At 40.9% G+C, this 20,787-nt stretch overlaps 1 protein-coding gene across 3 annotated transcripts in view; it reads left to right on the top strand.

The window, feature by feature from the left end:
* Positions 1–20,787, top strand: part of MALRD1 (MAM and LDL receptor class A domain containing 1) — a 221,905-nt gene that overhangs the window by 190,296 nt on the left and 10,822 nt on the right. For all 3 annotated transcript variants that reach the window (XM_083579135.1, XM_083579137.1, XM_083579136.1), the window contains 3 exons: positions 8,374–8,456; positions 8,549–8,645; positions 18,185–18,248. In XM_083579135.1, coding sequence (XP_083435261.1) covers positions 8,374–8,456; positions 8,549–8,645; positions 18,185–18,248 — 244 coding nt within the window. The remainder of the gene's footprint in view (positions 1–8,373; positions 8,457–8,548; positions 8,646–18,184; positions 18,249–20,787) is intronic.

A 20,787-nucleotide genomic window follows, 5' to 3' on the forward strand; every position in this document is an offset into this window, starting at 1 on the left:
AGCGCAGAATTATATCACAGAATTGTTTTTAGGACATGTGTGACATAATGCATACAATGAAATACCATCATTGTTTGAACCTATAAAATAACAGACTGATTAATGTTATCGGGGCCTTGCAGATTCATTCATGGGGAAGATATCCAGAAGGTAAACAACAGTGGGAAGCTGATACTTAGCATCCTTTGACTGGGATGAATGGTCATGTTCAGCTTTCTAGCACACTATAGTGCAGACATGACAAAAGTCTCTGAATATTGCAATATCCTATCTGCTGTATGATTATTTAGCAGGTAATAGAGCCATGACTGTTCGGAAGGCAACTTTATTAGGGCAACTCGTGCTTATAGCTCAACTGATTTCAATTAATTTGAACATCAGGGGTGCAGGGCTGGGGGAGAGAAGCAGATTACATAAAAAATAAACAGTGGTTTCCAGAGTGGTAACTGTGTTGGTTTCTTGCAGCAAAAACGACAGACTGTCTTGTGGCACCTTTAACTAACACCTTTATTATGACAAAAACTTCCATTGATTAGAATTCACTTCATCAGATGCATGAAGTATTATCTTTCATTACAGACATATATTCAGAGAGGCTTTTGCAGAGCACTGGGCTTTGAGGGGCAGGGAGAAAACTGTAAACAGCATAAATAATTGTGACATCTTATAACTGAAATCACTAATGAGAACTGGGGTTTAGGAACAGGATCTGCTGAAGAAAAAAACCTGTGTTGTTATATTATGCAGGTAAAATCAGTGAACTCAGGCTTTGCTGATCAGGGTCTAGTAGGCAGATGGGTGGCTAAGTTTGTTTTTATTTTTCCCAAATGAACTCAAAAGCCGCCTTCCATTTGCTTACTAACTTAATGTTTTCAGATATACATAACATGAATTTGTGTGTGTTCGTGCTATTGATATTAATTTTTGTAACTTTATTTTAGATGTTATGATTTATGTGGAAATTGTTTCAATTTGGTTCAGTTTTTTTGATGTTTTACTGTTCATGGGTACTTTTGTTGTGTTTGTAATTATGTAGGTTTTTTTCATGTTGTATGTTGCCTTGAGCAGGGTTTTAACGGTGCAAAGACTGCATACAAGTAAAATTATGTATGTATGTATGTATGTATGTATGTATGTATGTATCTACAGTAGTCTGTTAAAAATATATATATTGTTTTTGGAATAGTTAAAGCATGTACACAAAAACATACCCTCCAACCTTTCTCCGATGAAAATAGGGATATCCCATTCCATAATGATAATTTTACTATTTATACCCCACACATCTTACTGAGTTGCCCCAGCCACTCTGTGCAGCTTCGAACGTATATAAAACCTAATAAAACATTAAACTTTTTTAAAAAACTTCCCTATACAGGATTGCCTTCAGACAGTGCAGGGGCTGGATAACTCCATACCCTCTAACATTTCTCCAATGAAAAAGGGACATCCTAAGGAAAAGTGGGACATTCTTGGATCAAATCAGAAACCGGGACGGCTTCTCTAAATCAGGGGTGTCCCTGGAAATTAAGCAGACATTATATAAGATAGCAACCTAAGTGCATCTAGAAAGTTCCTGACTATGATGATAACAGGCTAGACTGAGGCAATTATAGATTTCTAATACAGATTCAGAGGTTCGTGCTTATTCTTCAAACTAAGCAGTCCCTCTAGACTTTTAAGAAGCAGTCTTGAACAGTCAAATGATTGTTTGAAAGCCCTTCCAGTGTTAATTAAAGGACTTGCTTGATTTAAATGTAATCACTGGTGTTAATTTTTAAAGTTCCTTCAAAAAGGCATTACCTTTAAAGGGGTGTTTTATTAACCCTGGTTATTGCAGGCGCGTGCACATCTTTATTCCATTTGTGTTTCTGCTTCTTAAACAAAAGCTGCAATTTTAAAGAACTTACTGAAACTTTAGGAACCTAAGAATACATGACACTTGGGGGTGGGGATCAGGAATTCGCCAACTTACGTGGTCAATAAAATAATTCATGGAAACAATCCTATGGCCAAGATTGAAATGAACAGCTTGAAATTCAAGTTTCAAAAATTATTTGACAAGGCATGGTGCTTTCTCACTTCTATACTTTAAATCCAAGCAGCATTTTATTTGTGCCCCATCACATTTTGGGTGGCCAGCATGCACAATATTTAAAATGATACGTAAGTAAAATAATATTCAAATGCAAAATTGTTTAAACTTGTCTGGCACAGCAGGTCCTTCCATCATAGACAAATTTCAGGGAGGTACAAATGATGCATACACAGAGTATACAGGTTGGCACTGGCGAGCAGCCAGTTTGGGCCCTGGCCAAGGCCCAGGAGCTCTCAAGAGCACCCTGCCCTAGACTCATCCCTACCGCCCCGCAACCTACTAGCTACCCTCCTCCTGGACTGGACAGTTTGGGCTGCACATGAACTTGTGTGGTGTAGGCCCCCTTGAACAGGAAGGATTCATCTTGCATTCCCAGCTACTGCCCAGCATGAACTTAGTTACCATACATTCTATGTCTGCTAGTTTTATGCTAAGCAGCCACTGTCCATATGAACCAAATCACGCTAATTCTAGCAATCATACTCCACACACCTTCCTGCCAAATGCAATGTGCAGAAGGAAGCCAACAGATATCATAAAACAGTAGAGTTGGAAGGTCTCCCAAGGGTCATTTAGTCCAACCCCCTGCAATGCAGGATTCTCAATTAAAGCATCCATGACAAATGTGGCCATCCAACCTCGGCTTAACAGTCTCCAAGGAAGGAGAGTCCACCATCTCCGAGGGAGTCCATTCCACTGTCGAACGGCTCTTACTGTCAGAAGGTTATTCCTGGTGTTTAGTTCGAATCTCGTTTGTTATAACTTGAATCCAGTTCAGGTCCTACCCTCTGGAGCAGGAGAAAACAAGATTGCTCCATCTTCCATGTGACAACCCTTGAGATATTTGAAGTTGACTATCATATATCCTGCCAGCCTCCTCTTTACCAGGCTAAACATATGCAACTCCCTCATAAAGCTTGGTTTCCAGACCCTTCATCATTTTAGTTGCCCTGCTCTGCACATGTTGCAGCCTGTCTATATCCATCTTAAATTGTGGTGTCCAGAACTGGACCATAGAATTCCAGGTGTGGTCTGCCCAAAATACCCAAAATCCAGTAAAGGGTCAAGGTAGTGAAGGCAACAGTAGCTTTTACAGTCCTTTTTCTTCTCTTTGTTGAAGGGAGAGTGTTGAGCTGAAAATAATCCAATGGGATCTTTTCTTCTCCTTCCCCCTTCCCTTCCCCCACGGTAGCTTCTTGAGAAATAACAGGAATTATTTTTCTCATCAGGCCAGTCACCAACACTCAGCCAGCCTACATTACATACCTGTTGTGAAAGTATAAGTAAAGGTTAAGGGACCCATGACCATTAGGTCCAGTTGTGGCCGACTCTGGGGTTGTGGCGCTCATCTCGCTTTATTGGCCGAGGGAGCCGGCATACAGCTTCCGGGTCATGTGGCCAGCATGACTAAGCCGTTTCTGGCGAACCAGAGCAGCACACGGAAACGCCATTTACCTTCCCGCCAGAGCGGTACCTATTTATCTACTTGCACTTTGACGTGCTGTTGAACTGCTAGGTTGGCAGGAGCAGGGACCAAGCAACAGGAGCTCACCCCATCACAGGGATTCGAACCGCCGACCTTCTGATCGGCAAGTCCTAGGCTCTGTGGTTTAACTCACAGCACCATAGGAGACACAAAATGGCTGCAAAAGGAAATTTACTGCTTGTATCCTAGGCGTAAAATTTTGGTTCCGTTAACCAGAGTGTTGTATCTTGATACTATAAATAGCCATCTTTTTCTCCCCTCACCCCTCAGATGAGTGCAGACCCAAGGTTTCAACCAATCTTAATCTGGCCTGATTATTGTGTGTTTTAGATACATAAATCCCCCTTGTGTTCAACTGAGCTTACTCCCTTGGCCTGCAGCCACTGGGGGTGGGTCATTGTGGACTGCTTTCATTTTTAAATAATTTTTTTTAAAAAAATCATGTTTTTACTATTTTAGCTTTTCAAGTAAAATGGTATTGAAAAACATACAGTCAGAAAAGTGCATGGAGTGGGGTCCATAACTCTTTAGGACCCCAGGGATTACTGATTGCTTGGTGAAGAAGAAGAAATGAAACCTGCTTCCACATTCTGCCAAATTGCACCATTATAAATCCAGCCCTGTGGGTAGAGTCCAAACAGGATGAGTCAACCGTTCTTCCTACAGTGTGACTGTGCCTCCCAAGCAGATTGGAGAAAACGTTTTGGCAGTTGGATATAAGGATATGTACGATAATGGAGGAACCCTGTTGGCTGCCTTATCTCTCATCTGCCATATGTTGTCAGGAAAAGGATGTTCCTTGTCGGGATATTGAAATATTTTGTGTATAGAAATGGTTATCTTTGGGCTTCAGTTTGCAAATGGATGGCGTTTTTATGATAAAGCACAGTTACAAAAATGTGCTGCTGCTAGTTAGTCATGAAGCAATTAGTCCAGGCAAATTAATTGCTTGTATTTAATGTGGAAATTTTAGAGCTTTGTGGCCTAGGGGATTTCCTTGGTAACTTCTGACAATTGCCTGTCTTCAAAATAAATTGGACTCTGGCAAGGAGGCTTATTAAGGAACCTTTCCTTTCCTTGCTAGTGTAGACTGAACAAATTCCACAGAGGGTACATATTTGATCACTTCCCTGGAAGGTCTTTATTCCACAATATTATTTGTGTACCATCAGGCTGCTACTCAAGACACTGAGCCCAATAGCAGTAACTTGGGTGAAAGAAAACAGCTCATTTTCCTTCCTGATTTTAAAGAGTGGTTCAATGCAGCCCAAGTGTGGCAAGAGAAGAGCAATAGTTGTTGTTGTTGACCAAACTGCTGAGGGCTGCATGTACCATCCATTGCTTGAGTACTGTTTCTGCATACAAATGCTCCCAAGGAGAGTAGCTGTCTTAGTCTGTGGCATCAAAAAGATAAAAAGCACTGTGATAAGAGAGGCTAACCTTGTAAGATAGGTCATCATTGTTATCCCCAAATTGCAGATGTGCAAATGAGGCTTAGAGAGAGTGACTTGCATGATGCTAACTTAGTGAGTTCATGGCAAGTGTAGGTTTCAACCTGGGGCCCGTTGTGTTGAGGCGTAAGAATTCATAGGTAAAATCTTGTGTTGCAAACTTGGAATTGGGCTGGATCACCTTCAGGATATTTTCCAAATAATGTGCTTCTATGATTGTAAGAGTGGGGGATTTAGACAAGAGGTAGACTGCTGAAGTGGTCAAGTTGGTTGGACAAGTGTGGCCAGACACATTTCCCCACACTATTTGTTGGGGAACTATTTGTTGCCATGGGAACTATTTGTTATATCTTCCTGAATTACTACGAAGTAGGCAGAGATTGTTCTGGAAGAGACATGCCTTTCCTCCTTACCCCACTCCCACCCAAGGACCTGCTGGAAGGGGCAAGCTAGGTCTGAATGTTAGAAGAACCAAATGGAGAATATGGCATTTTTTGAGGCAGAACAAAGCTGGGTTTCTTGGGGATCTGTAATCTCCTTGCAACTGACTTGTCACCCTGGAGTTTTGATGTGGGAGTGGTGGATTTGGCAATCTATTGGAGCCTTAAGATTCACCTCCACCTATGCTCAACCTATTTATTTGTTGTAAAGAAACCAAAAATCTCCAGTTCCCTCCTTCCAAAGAAAACCAAACCTGAGAAGGTACCCCTGGAACTTCCCACAGCTCCAAGAATTCAGGTGAGCACAGAGAGGGGGAAGAAATAGTATTCCCTTCACATTTAAAAGTGAACTTACTTAATTCACCCTTCCCAAAACAAGAGGTGGACCCAAACACAGTCATCCTTTCAAATTCACACTTCTCTGAATTTTGCAGTGCAATTGTTTTGCAGCCAGTCATGGGTATATTAGAAGAAATTGACACTAAAATGCTGACAAATTTTTGTGAAGACTGTCAGGACTTGGAAGATGATGAGAGGCTGTGTGTGTGTGTGTGTGTGTGTGTGTGTGTGTGTGTGTGTAGGATCAAATGCAGCATTTTGAAACAAAGAGGGACGGAGAGAGAGAGAGCTGAGAATTAGCTGTTGGCTGAGTGCCTCTTAGGGGTGCAAGGTGCCTTTCTATGGAGATCTGATGAGAACCTGTATATTTACTGCATGCTTCCACTGATGCGCTACCTGTAAATAGGCCAAATACAGCAGTGGAGTCCTAAGTCTCCAGTGAGCTCTCCTCCAAGTGAAGTGGAACATGTGTAGTGCTGCCTCTGAAATTTTTCACCGCTTGAAAAGTATGGAGTGTATAACAATATTATTTGTATTTGGCTTAACTGGGCCCTCATGCCTATCATCTAAAAGCACAGACAGTGGTGTCATGCAGCCCCGAATATTGTGCAACAGCTCATATATCAAGTTGCTGCTTTGTTATTTTGCAAATCCAAGGCTGTCAATTGCAGGTTTGCTGCCTATTTGAAATGGTTATCTAGAAGAGTAATCATATGGCTAAAAAAAAAAATCACAGATCTGTATTTTCTCATTTTTTCATTGTTGTTTTCCCCTCTACATCTTTCCTCTCTCTCTCTTTTGCCTCTCTCGCTCTGATTCTTTCCCTGATTTCATCACTGTTCCACCCAATCTCCTGAGATCTAATTTCATTGCTTCCCTTGCCAGTTTCCAGCTTTCCAGAACTGCAGCTTTTTGTCTTCTGCTTGCTTCATCTTTAATCTGTGCATCGACGTTTTTTCCACATTTAAAGAAACTCACTCTTTCGTTTAAGACTAGATACATAATAGTGGTGGGATTGTCTTCCATTTATTTATTTATTTATTTTTAAAGATCTGTTGTCCTCTTACCACTTGGTCATCACGAACCTTACTTCTGAAGACCTTAATACCCAGGCAACATCATTTGGCAGTTTTTCTGATATGCAAACCCCAGGCTACTGTACAAAAGGCTATGAGGTTGATATCAGTGCTTTGAATTATGCCTGGAAATAAATAGGAAGCCCATGAAATTATTTCAGTATTGGAAATATATATTCCATGATGCTAGTACCAGACAGGAAAGCTTGCTCCACATTCTACATTAAGCAAAGTTTCTGAGTAGTCTTCAAAGGCAGCTCCACATTCAAAATATTGCAGTAGTCTGAAATGGATGTTAGTAGGGCATGGACTACTGTGACCAAGCTGTTTCTGTCCAAGGGGGCCATTATTGAAGCACCAGCTTCAGTTAGTAAAAGGCTTTCCTGTGTCACATGCATACTCCTTAAACATCCAAGATAAGGGCCAGGTCTAAAAGCACCCTCAAGCTAAGTACTTTGGGGCATGCAACCCCATCCAAAACGAGCAGAGTACCATATCTTTGGTCAAAGGAGTAAACAGTTAAGAGCATCTTCATCTTACCTAGCTTTAAAAAGGCAGTGGAATTAGAGAAAAGTGAGCACTACAACCAGAAATGCCCTAAATAAGAGACGTTGGGGCTTGCCATATGGTGGTTGGCTACTTTTCAGTCAAGACTGAAAAGCATCTGTAGGACTAGAGCCTCTTTACTAATACAGTGGTACCTCGAGTTACAAACACCTCAGGTTACAAACGCTTCAGGTTACAAACTCCGCTAACCTGGAAGAGTTACCTCGAGTTGAGAACTTTGCCCCAGGATGAGAACGGAAATTGTGTGCCGGTGGCGCAGCAGCAGCAAGAGGCCCCATTAGCAAAAGCACGCCTCTAGTTAAGAACAGTTTCAGGTTAAGAAAGGACCTCCAGAACGAATTAAGTTCATAAGTAGAGGTACCATGTGTGAAATCACAACACAGGGTGTTTGTATTAGCACAGGTTGCCAGGACATTGTCAGCACAGCAGTAAGGGAAGATGCAAATGCTTAGGTATAAACTGTGGGATGTTTAGATTGGTATAATTTGCTGCCTAGTTTTGGAGTGGCAATTGAGCAAAAAAAATTAAAACCCTAATGTTTCCTGGAAGGCGAAGTAAAACAAAAAGAGAAACAAGATTTGTTCTTTTAATTAGTAAACAAAATATTTTCTCCATTAGCTCCCAAATAGGTCCATGGAACTGGCTATGGTGATGAATGCTATCATGTTCTGCTTTCCTGCCCTTCCAGTTTGTTCTGGACATTTAAGATGTACATGTTAATTCTGAGCTAGATTCCAAGCAAATCTTATTCACACATTTACATGGACATTGACAGATTATGTATTCCTCATTTCAGTTGCATTATTGAACTTATTCCTCATGTAGGCTCTGTTTGTGCCACATTATATGTTATGGTGCAGATTTAATATTCATTTTCCCCTGTCTGACAACAATCCTCCCCACCCGCCATCACCAGATGTGAAAAGGAGTGGAAGGGAAACCGTTGCCACATGAAGGCTAAGTCTCCTCTGACTCCATCTTCTGGTTCCCTGCAAAATGGTGAGTCCAGTCAAATCAATAAAATATCTTTAGGCAATTTTGTGGATACGTTTCTTTGCTTATTTATCTCATTCCCTTGCTTGTCTCTGCAGATACTTGGACTGGGCTAGGGATTGGATTAGCTTTCCTGTTGATTGAAATTGCAGTCGCTGTTTCATGCATCCTTTCAAAGAGGAAATTGCCAAGAACGTAAGTGAAGTCTTTCATTGTGTACAAAGAAAATCAGGCCCCGGTGTGGAACAAAGCAGAGGGAATAGCAGCCCATTTTCTTAGTTCAGCTTTTTAATCTTGCCTCAGGGCTGTGCACCAACAAGAATACTACAAAAGTTTTTCAACCCTAGACAACTTCAAGTGGATAGAAGGGTCAAAGGGGAATAAGTTGAAACTTGATTGCTTGAGCACGAGTGGTTTTAAAGACACATTAAAGCCCCATGCTCGTAGAAATTCAGCAACATTGATTTTAGGGGCAGTTTCAAGGGATAGTTGTGGCATTTTGCGAAACCTTTCCAAAGGCAAATCAAGCAGCAAACGAACACTAGCTTCTACAGTGTCAGGGACCAGGGACCATCATGGGGTGATGGAGGCGAGGACTCCGAACCTGAAACAGAAGGGCACGCAGGGCCAGCCCCAGAACCACTGTTACCAGATGAAACTGCATGGCTGTACCCACCCCCCAAGGTTATGGCATTGCCTTCCTCTAACTCAAGAGGACTCCACTGCAGAAGGTTCAGGAAGACCTGAGGCTCCTCTACAGGAGTAGGAGATAACTGGAGAAGGGCTGGCCCCTTTCAATAAAGCAGCATCTTGCAGCACAAATGCTGCTAGCAATTAGACTGCTAGCAATTAGTCCTACTGCTGCAGAAGGACTCAGTTTCAGCTTGTTCCTTGCTGGAGCAACTTCGGACTTCTATATATTCCCAGAGCACTGCCTGAAATTTGCTCTGCTTTACTCTCAAGCCATGCCAGTGTGTGCTGAATTGAGTCTGTGAGCAGTCTGCATGCCAGATGGATCTCGCAGTCAGCTTTGCTTATGCTAGTAATCGGAGAGTGTTTCAAAGCTGGGCACATGCATATGTTTCAAGGTTCAATCTTCTGTATCACTAGCTGAAAAGATCTTAGGTGGCCCAACTGGGAAAGACTAAGACACTGGCGAACAACTCCCACTCAGAGTACACAATACTGGACCAACATGATCTGTTTCGACATGACGCAGTTTTGTGTTCACACCTGCTTGGGGAAGGTATGGTCATTGCAGGTCATCTGTTCTGTCCTACTCTGTTTTAGTTTCCTTTTTGAAATTTCCCCCTCTATACACCTACCTTAGGTTATATCCTTTCTGCATAATCAGTCAAAAATGTGCCTCAATCTCTCAGCCTAATTTACCTCAGAGTTGTTGTGGGGATAAAATGGGAAGAGGGGGAGTTGTATGCACAACTTAGAGCTCCTTGGAGGAAAGGTGTGATATATGTGAAAATAATAAATAAATAAAACATTGAGCTTCAAGAGGTATAGAAATATGTGCTGCTGTGACATCTTGAGCATGTTTTTGTCAGTGCTTGATAAATGAGAAGAAGTACAGGTGCATTTATTGTGCAGCAATGCCTTTTGGAAGTATGGGATTATACTGCAAAGGAAAATACCAGGATATTTTTTCCTTTAGCTTATTCCTAATTCTCTCCCCCCCCCCCCATTTATGGTGGGGGGCTGGGGAGCAATGGGAACTATGGAACAGGGCTTCTGTGAGTTGATGTTGGTGAGAGAAGTGTGTATCAGAGGGTGTGTATCAGACAAGGATATGGAGTGTCATCATCGCCAAGGAGGTTACTTGCTATATAGATTTAAACTTGCAAAGGACTCTTGACCTCCATGATGTCAAAATATAAATTCCAAGTGTGTAGGACCAGCTGTATTGATAATTTCAGAAATTATTTCCTTTGAAGTTTCTTCTGTGCCTCAGAACAACATCCAGCTCAGCAAAATTTATAACTGACAGAAACCCAAATAAATCTATGCACATGATAGTGCTCTGATGGCTTGAGGCAACTGGCTGGCGAACATAGCACTGTCATTTACCCGGGAGGAACATCTGACCTAGGAAATTCAGCTTTAAGGCTTCGTGCCAGAGGACAAATTCATGTAAAAGTGTTGTGTGTCCATATTCCAATTCCACTTCATGTATTTTACTGGTGAAAAAGTCAATTAAGATAAAGTTTTGTGAAAGTCTAGTCTACAGCTATTGCGCCTCTTGAAGAAAAAGTGACTAATGGAGCAACATATGAGAAAAGTGAAGGTAATGTGATGAAAAGCAACTTGTATGGAGATAAATTCATGCAATATGCAATACAGAAGGATTGGGCTGGGCTGGGTGGTGGACAGCTGTCTTGAAGGGTGCTGTGGGTTGAAGTTGGTGATTAGGACAGACCAGGTGGAAGGCTTGAGAAGTGCTGCAGAACATAGGATAACCTCTGGATACAGGTACACAGTAAAAGGAAGACCTTATTGTAGTCTGTTACAGATTCAGCAGTTGCGACTGACCCTTCAAATGTATTGCTAATGTGAATGCCCTATTCAGAAGTGAGCAGTGCTATTTTTCTAGAAAAAGAGGTGCCAGAACTCACCAGGAACACCTCCCTTGCTTGCTTATAATGGCAATGGCGCCTACCTGAGAGGTGCTGGAACTGAGTTCAGGCAAGTTCTGGCTGAAGAAAGTCCTGGAAGTGAGATAAACTTACAGCAGGGGTGGGAAACTTGTGACTTTCCAGCTTTTGCTGGACTGCAACTCCTGTCAGCCCCAGCCAGCATGCTCAATGGTCGGGAATCATGGGTGTTGTAGTCCAGCTGCATCTGGGGTTCCACAGGTTCTTTACCCCTGACCCCTGGCTTATATGACCCTAAAGTATGTTTTTGAAAGAATCAGGCTATAGTGGTTGGCAAAGAGGTTGAACTGTTGTTTTATGTTGAATTACCATTTCATACAGGTTTGACACTTGCAGTGCTAAATATTCTTCATTACACCTGGTAAGAGTGTAGCTTCCAAAAAAGCTTCACGTTAGCTTCTTTTTTTGTGAAATGCCAAGTCTTCAGTCAGTCATCTGGAAAAGTCGTTTGCAGGACTGGAACTCTTCCTGGATGTAACTCAACAACAGCCAACCCTGTGGCTTGGCAGAAGGACATGTCTTTGTCTCAATGAAAAGCAGATATAGGAGTAACCCTGTTGCTTCTGGTTAACACAGTGAACAAACTTTTTGTTCAGAAATTCCTAACTGGTTAGAATAGCAAGGCTTTGCATATTAATGATGTCTAAACTCTAGAGATTTCGTTTTGGAGCAAAGGACTAGAAAATAGCTAGCAGTCAGCAGCTGTTTACCTCTTTCATTGGCGGCTGTCCTCATTTGACTGAATGAGGGTAAAGTGCTTTAATGTCTTTCAGCTGATTGGTGTGTAGGAGGAAAATATTTGTGTCCATCCTGCTTTCATTTTATTTCAAGCTTGAATTAAATGCAATGGGGTGGATCAAGGCTAAGTTAGTTGCGCTTCTTTCGTATTAAAATCAATGAGATTTAAGCTAAGTCGTGACTAAGTTTTATCAATGATTTCAATGGGAATTAAGTGCCACCAACTTCGTCCAGATCATGCAAAGTTGCCTTACACCAACTCAATCCATCTAACTAAATCAGTACTGTCAACACTGACTGACAGCAGCTTTCCCAGCCCTACATGGTGACACTGGGGAGTCAACCTGACACCTTTTGCATGCAAGGCATGATGCCAGGTAACTGAGCCAAAGGCCTTTCCCTAAGCTAAAAATGCCAAAACCAAGATATTTTATCCAACTTAGCTGCATCAATCATTGAAGCCAATGGCTATGAATCTAATGAACCATCTCTCTGAATGCACATTGTTCTTCTGCTGGATAAATCACTCTGATCTGGAGAACTTAAGCCAAACCAGGAGCAGGACATTGATTTAAATGGGGAAATTGCAACGTGCCTCTACCTTTTACAGTTTTTAAACACAACTGGATTAAATTTGCAGGTACGCTAGCCTCTTCTGAGAGAATGAAGCTTGCCAAATTTCAGACAAGTAGGCCCATCAGATTTTGTGCTGGGCACCCCAGGCTTTACTCTGTTGGCAGATGGGCCTGTCAATTATAGTGCTGGCTTGCTTTCTGACACCATTCCTTCCATCTTTGTGTCTTCTTTAGAAGGAAAAGGCTCCAGAGTATGTTGGAAATGATTGTAAAGTTAATTATATCATATGTAAGAAAAAATACACGCCCAAAGCTTCAATTCCCATGTGTTGTGTTTCCATCTGTATTCACATATTTTGACTCCCACTTAGTTTTAAACAGATTGCAGTGCACCCCTGATTTATTCTTTTTATTCAATTTGAATTCGAAGCTATGAAGAGCATAGCAGGTTATAAATGAGTAACAATATCTTACTTCCAGGTAGGAAGGAGAAAGCACATATTATCCTCTTCTCTGAATAATCACTTTTATCTATTTATAGTTTCTTCAAAATCATTTATTGTCAGCTAGAAATCTGCTTCACCATCTAGCTAAGAGAGCTTTAATTCATAGTCCCCTTAGTCTTTTCCCCAAAGGACATGCCTTGACACATGTGTTTGTGACTATGTGTGTGACAAAATGCAAAGAAATGGCATAGAATGTTCTTTTGCTATTCAGAAGCAAACAACAAAACCGTTTGTCCTTTGAGATGGAGCTGGGAGTGGCAATAATGAGCGATACAGAGACCCCCAGTAGAAAATGATGTAAAAGGGCAGAAAGTGCCTGTGGAAGAAGTGAAGTGTAGAAGGAGGTGGACCTGGCTATGTATTAAGAGCCTAATCAAGCAAGAAATATAAAGGTACAGGATTTCTGAGCCAATCAACAAAAGCGCCACTTGACTTGACTGGAGTCTATCTTGACCCATGTTTCATCAGCTGAATGGAATAAATGGAATAAATAAGATTCCTTTCCCCCCAGCTCAAATTGTGCACAGCAGAACTTTGCACTGATAAAAGAACATGTTAGTTATATTTATGGAACCTTTTGTGCATCTTTTAAAGTTTGTATCTGAGGGGTCAGTTTATTTCATAGGTTGGTTGGCATCCCCCCCCACACACACTTCAAAGGGTTTTTCTTGCTTATTAGGTGATATCTCAAGTGAAGGTGAGATGGAGTAGGGGCTGGCTTCTCCATATCTCAGATGACAGCAAGCTTTCTCCTACTTTATTTGCCCTCCTACATGAGCAGCCTAGTCCAGAGATCCATATGCAGCAAGATGTAGGATCCTGATTCACATCAATGGAGGGGCTGAATCCTTGTGCACAAAGGAATTGTACACCAGGTTAGGAACACAGGAATCTGCCTTATGCTGAGTCAGGCCATTGGACCATCCAGTTCCATAATGTCCACACTATATAGCACTATTGACCAGTGCTTTACACTGTCTCATATTATTAACAAATATATCAATCAAAGCAAATGTAACCTGTTTGCTCCATTCATTGACCTATCTGCTGCTTTCAACTCAATCAATCGTAACCGACTGTGGGAGAAATTCTCAAATGCTAATATAGACCCACGACCATTATTATTAATTCTTGAACTGTATAGTGGTACCGAAACACGAGTCAGAGTAGGCTTAAAGGGAGGTCTCTCGGAAGCATTTAAGACACCAAGAGGCGTGAAACAAGGCTGCATATTGGCTCCCACACTTTTTAACTTTTATATAAATGATATGGTGCCACAGCTAACACAGGTGCAATTCCCCTCCCCATCAATTAGTAATAGGAAGATATCTTGCCTGCTGTTCACAGATGTGTTGCTCCTATTACTCTCCCGATTAGGTCTTAACAATCTGCGTACAGCTTTCAGCAGGTATTGCAAGTGGGAAGAGCTCATTGTGAATTACTCCAAGACCAAAATTATGGTCTTTGGGAAGCATAGTCCCAGTTTCAAATGGAAAATGGATCAGCAGAACTTGGATCAGCTTACAAAAAACGTTGAAATCAATAAAAAACATCACAACCATACTTTGAAACATACAAAAGTTAAAATACCCAAAACTAAAAAATTCTATGCAACATTTGAGCTTTATCAAGAGCTATGACTCTTCCTCTTCTTGAATTTGAATGTGGTCACCTGAAACTATGCTCTGAGGCAGCAAGGGGATGGTTGGGACAATGCAAAATGTTGTGAATAACTTGAGACATCAGTCCATACCACTCAGGTCAAAGCATTAATGAGAAACAGAATTTTGCACATGGAAAACAGGGGCATAGAAATGTGACAGGCCTTGGGATAGTGTGGATTTTGTCCCTCCTTGTGTAAATAGCAACACATCTTGCAGAAAACTCTCCAGGGTTCTCTTTAAATGTAGCTGCAGCCACATGGGAACCCTTTTTTCATGAAACTATGCAATCTGGCTGAAGAGGGCAGCTGAATTATGCTACTCTATTGATGACTGTTGTTTCAATGGGAAAGATCCTTTCAATCAGTCCTGGCTTAAGTGATTGCCCAATCAGTCGCAGCCCCCCAGTCATATAGGATTGTCATTTGGAACAGTGGCTTCCACAGAGCTGTGGCTCAAGTTGCATTGAGGACTTGGGACAAAAGAAAGAGTGGAGATATTGTAAAAGAAAATAATAGCAGTAAGAGGGCACCCAAATGCTTATTGCTATTCTATGAGTTCTTTAAGCCTTGATTATTATTTTTGTGATCCATATTGCCTGTCTCCAACTTTGTTTGGTAAGGATGAGATATCTGCTGTGAAATTCATGTTACATAATAATTATTTGTAACTCTATATATTATAAGTTGGGGGGGGCACAAAAAAACCAGTTCTCCATGTGTTCTACATTGGCAATCCAATATGATTTAAGTTTTCCTCTCAACAGTATTTTTGGTTACTATTTTTAAAAACTGACTGAACTCTTTCACTAAACATTTGTTTTCTCCAGAAATCCAGGCCACCGGCATTTTCTCCCCAAACTTCAAATTGATCCCTGCTTTTTCTCTCTAGCCTTGCTAAGTTGGAACTATTTTCTGTTTTCCTTTCATAGACAAAGTACGATAATATGAATGAGTATAATATTCTGGCCTATTTTCTGATTACTTTGGACAAGTTGCAGGCCGTGGGTTGGCTTTCTCCTTCTTGCTATAAAGTGGCAACACAGCTTCATAATTGTGAGACCTTGCAAAGGCTAGATTGCTGATTACTTTAACCATGAGCTATTATTTCCAATAAGGGGAATGTCTGTATTATGTCAGACAACAAGTAAACATTATAAGAATGAGATTAGCTCAAATTACTCTTTGGGACTTTTTAGAAGAGCCTTCTTGTTTTTTTCTTTTAAAAAAAAGCAAGTAAAATTGCTGACAGAAATCTTCAGTGGTGGTGGGGGTGGGAATGGGTCTAGGATGTAATGGTTGAGAAGGGTATGTGTCTCTAGTCAGCTTCAGTAGATTGGAGGCAAACTTGGATGGACTGATAGACAGATACATACATACAGTGCTTTTTTCTAGGGGGGACACTGCCTCATTGAGGGGCAGTATTTCAATATGAGTAGGAAAATGAGAGTACCCCTAAACATTTTTTTAGAAAAAAAGCATTGCACACGTACATACATACATGCATATACATACCCACTTACCCTAAATGTACTAATACAGATGGTGATCATTTTGTGCATGTCATTTCAGCTATGGAAGCGGGAGGAACAGGGATGGAACAGGGGCAGAACGGGCTTATGCCTGACCACTAAAGCATACAATGACCCAGAACGCAGCCCCTTCACAAACAAGGAGTTGCCTGTAGTATGTGAAGCCTCTGCATCATGATAGTCTAGGAACACAATCTTATATAGTTGACTGGGGGGGGTTACTCTGTTTTCCATGGATTTTACTCCCCAGTACATGTGCACTGGGTTGCAGCCTAAGACTTGGCTGTCCAGGTAAAATACTTAAATTAATGCACTTAATGGCAAAGGCAGCTGAAACGGCTTTGCAAATAAAAGGCTCCTTAAGGTCAGTGGGACAATGTTGGGGTATGTGGTTTTAGAGTCCTGGCCATGTAATTAACTGAAGTGACTTTGACTCAGCCACTGTTTTGTCCGAACCACAATGTTAAAGCAAGCAAGCCATTTCTGCACACAATTGATGGTTTCTAGCAACACATGGATTATTACTTTTCCGACTAGGGAGCTTGTTACTGCCTTTGCTAACATAGCTGATTTCTTTAAAAAAAGAAGAAGTGTGGATTGGGGTGGAGGGTGTTCTAAATTACACTCGTTTCAGTAGTAAGAAGCTGCTTTGTTTTAAAGATTCTGATAATGAGCAGCTGGCCCTGAAGGCCAGGCCATAAAAGACATCAGCAATCTGCCATCTCTTTACAATTCTTTAAAAACCAGCAGTACCAGGGAAGGGTGTTGGTGAATTTCATCAGGACCATGGAGCTAAAAGACAGGTGGCTATTCCTTTCCCCATGCATCATTTTTTCTAATGTAGATATTGTGGAGGGGAAAATAGATTTGATCCCCATGTGGGTAATGAACAAAAGAATTGTCTGGATGCCTAGATTCAAAACATGGGTATTTGCACACTTTCAAGGAGAGAGCTCCAAGTAGAGTTAAAAACACTCTCAGAATTAAGCAGCAATATGGCATGGAATATAGGTTATTAAATGCTTTTGCAAATCCTCTTTAGTCTGCTTTGAAGCTCTTGCCCACCCTCTCTCTACCCCTCTTGCAATGAGTAGATCACACACTCTTAAGTCAGATCTATGATGTATTTATTGGGGAAGGATTTCTGTGCTGGAAAACAAAGCAAACAAAGACTTTGCTATAACAGCAAAAATATAAGAGAATATTAAGGAATGAATTCTAACCATTGCTACTAATCTGTGAGAAACATTTTAAAATGATATATAACTCAGGCTAATATGCATTTTGTGTTGTTTTGCCAAAGTAATTTTTGTTGGAGACATACCGGTATAAGGCTAAATGCAGATCTCCATAATATTGGCGGGGGCAGGGGGAGAGACATGAAAAAAAACAAAAGGCTGAGGGGAAATTTCCCACGTTATTTGGGATATTTCTGGAATAGCTATACCCTTTTGATCCATTGATTTTCTTGTGTAGTTAAGTAAAAGAATATACTGTAATCTTTCAAGAATTAATCATTACTTTGGCAGCTGTAGCAGAAATAGAGCTTTCTTATATATGGGAAACTTTAGAGGGTCCAATACCAGGCTCAGTTTTGTTTTGTTTTTTGCAGAAGGTTTGCAGTTAAAAACGATACCTTGGATTTGATTCAGATGAACAACTTGAAAGACCTTTGTGGGCAGCTGGGATATTTTTCTGTTCCATTGGAATGTTCTTTGGGAATTACAGGTTTTGGATTAAATTGTTTTGCTCAGATGATGATGATGATATTCAAATTGTGACCCTTTTGGTCACAAATTGCATCAAATGGTATTTAGAATGCAATGAAAATCTTCTTTGCCCCTCCAGGGGAGGATCTAAGATTGGAAAGTCCATTTAATTTAGCACTTTGATGGAAAAGAAGCCATTTTTATTGTATTTCCCATGGCATAATTCTAATTACTAGGGTATCATTTTATCTGAATTTATTTTGGTCCTTGTTTCCCCCTTGACTCCTGTCATCTTTGTAACCTAAAGTAGTCTCAACATGCAGTAGCCTTTGACATTGTGTCTTTTTATAGGAAACAGGGAGAGATCCTCAAAACTGCATTTGACAACCCACTTTATGAGGCACGGAGTGTAAAGGTAGGTGGAAGCAGCCTTTCCTACACATGTGGAAATGGATAGAATAAACCTACAATTGTTTTCCCAGTATATTGTCCATCAAATGAAATGAGAGGATCCCTTAGTGAAGGTATTTAAATGGAGAATACAAGCGTTTCAAAACTATGACATTTCTTACTGGCAGTTGTGAACAGATTCCTGTTGCAACGATATTCTCAGCATGCTGGTAAACTCTACTCTGAAGGCAATTCAGTGCTAGGAATATCTCTGCTGCCACAGTTATTATTTTTGCCGAAGGCTGGTAAATCCAGGAGACGCCAGCGTGAGTTTCTGTTCATATTCTCTCTGAAGCTGGGGGTAGCAGTGGTATCACACATGCTTTGCAGGTTCAATCTTTGGCATCTTCAATTAAACAAAGTAGATGGTAAGTAAAGTCCTCGGTGTGAAATCTTGTGGAACTGCTGTAAAGCAGAGCAGACAACACTGGATCAAATACCATAATCTCACCCGGTATGGCATTTTTGGATGCATTGATTTGCAAAATATGGCAATTGTATAACTGTAGCACTTGATGGGTAGCATCCATAAAAGACTAGTATTTTCTTCACTCCACCTGTGATACTTGTGCAACTCCTCTGAAATTCCGGAAACACGAAATGCTGTGTGCAGCCTTCTTTTTAATCCTGTCACCGAGGTGTCAAAATATGTACAGCAGCAAAATTGTACTGAGAGCAAACCAAATGTAGCAGAAAATGTACTCTTTGGCTTGAGCTTCCCGAATCGCATTTGCTAGTGGCAAAGAGCTTATTGTTGTTATAAAAACCCTACAAATGGAATTAGGAACCTATTTGGTGCATATCGCCTTCATGCTTCCGAAAAATAGAGGCAAACACCAAATAACACTATGGGCCAGAAACTTTGCTCTGCGTTAAATCTCTATGATGTTCCTCTGACTGCATTTACAATTACTTTGCAACCACTTGTGACAGTTATTAACTCTATTTATTAAAAACTAATGAAATGGACTTTATCTAGAACTATTTGGAATCAAGAAGCAAATTAAGTCTATTGCATCTTCTCTGCCATGCTCTGATCAGCACTGCAGTGCAGGATTGCAGTGACAAACAAAACTTCCTTTATCTTTTCATGAATATGTGATAAGATTTTGCTCGTCTCTTAAGTAAAATTAACCATGATGTGTCACTTACTTTCAGTAAAAGCCTCCTCACATCTGATTTTAGATTAGATTGATTCAGTTGCAATTTTGTCATTCACTTGTAAGAGGTCTGTGTCTGTGTTAGAAATACACTCATTGCAGTCCTTCCAATTTCATCTCTGCGCTCTTATGTTTGTTCAAACAGATCCAGGCAGGATACATTTAGTGGCAGGTTGAAAAATTGAAGCATGATGATGTCAGAATCAGAAGCTATCTTTTCAGTGCAAATTAAGATAGCCTAAGGTGCTCTGATTGAATTCCTTTTGTTTTCCTTAAATATTTGAAAGTTACTCAGGCCGATCTAGAATAAGTTTCATTAAAATTAGTGTGATTTAAGAACTGAACTGGGAGTTCAATTCTGTGTGCATTTTTTTTTTTGGAAAATAAGTCTCATTGTGCAAAGTGGAACTTCTAAGTGAACATGCATAGGTTGGGCTGCCTGAACCATTTATTTCATTAGTATCTAAGTATGCTTAGCTTCTTCAAAATTATGCCCTTGTTTAATGGGACTCAAAGAGCATCTCTCCCTCTCCCTCTCTTTCTCTGCATCTGTGGTGCATGTATTGTAAGGAACCTGATCACTGAATTAAAAATGTAACTGCATTTCTAATGAGCAATTGACAAACCAGACATTGTGACTCCAAGGATTTTTGACATGATAACTGCCTGTAATGATTGTCCAATAGCAGCGCATAGCCAACCTGGAAGCATGTTTTGTGACATAGCATTGCCATAGCTGTTGAAATGCCCCATCAGAAGTACCCTGTTCTAAGAGCATAAGAGGAGCCCTGCAGATCAAAAACACCTATATAGTCCAGGATCCTGTTTCCCACAGTGGCTAAGTAGGTTGTTGTTGTTTAGTTGTTTAGTCGTGTCCGACTCTTCGTGACCCCATGGACCAAAGCACGTCAGGCACTCCTGTCTTCCACTGCCTCCCGCAGCTTGGTCAAACTCATGTTGGTAACTGTCCAACCATCTCATCCTCTGTCGTCCCCTTCTCCTTGTGCCCTCAATCTTTCCCAACATCAGGGTCTTTTCCAGGGAGTCTTCTCTCCTCATGAGGTGGCCAAAGTATTGGACCCTCAGCTCTAGGATCTGTCCTTCCAGTGAGCACTCAGGGCTGATTTCCTTCAGAATGGATAGATTTGATCTTCTTGCAGTCCATGGGACTCTCAAGAGTCTCCTCCAGCACCATAATTCAAAAGCATCAATTCTTCAGCGATCAGCCTTCTTTATGGTCCAGCTCTCACTTCCATACATCACTACTGGGAAAACCATAGCTTTAACTATATGGACCTTTGTTGGCAAGGTGATGTCTCTGCTTTGGCTAAGTAGGTACCTAAT

The sequence above is a fragment of the Podarcis filfolensis genome (genome assembly GCF_964270895.1).
Source record: "Podarcis filfolensis genome assembly, chromosome: 12".
Lineage (NCBI taxonomy): Eukaryota > Metazoa > Chordata > Lepidosauria > Squamata > Lacertidae > Podarcis > Podarcis filfolensis.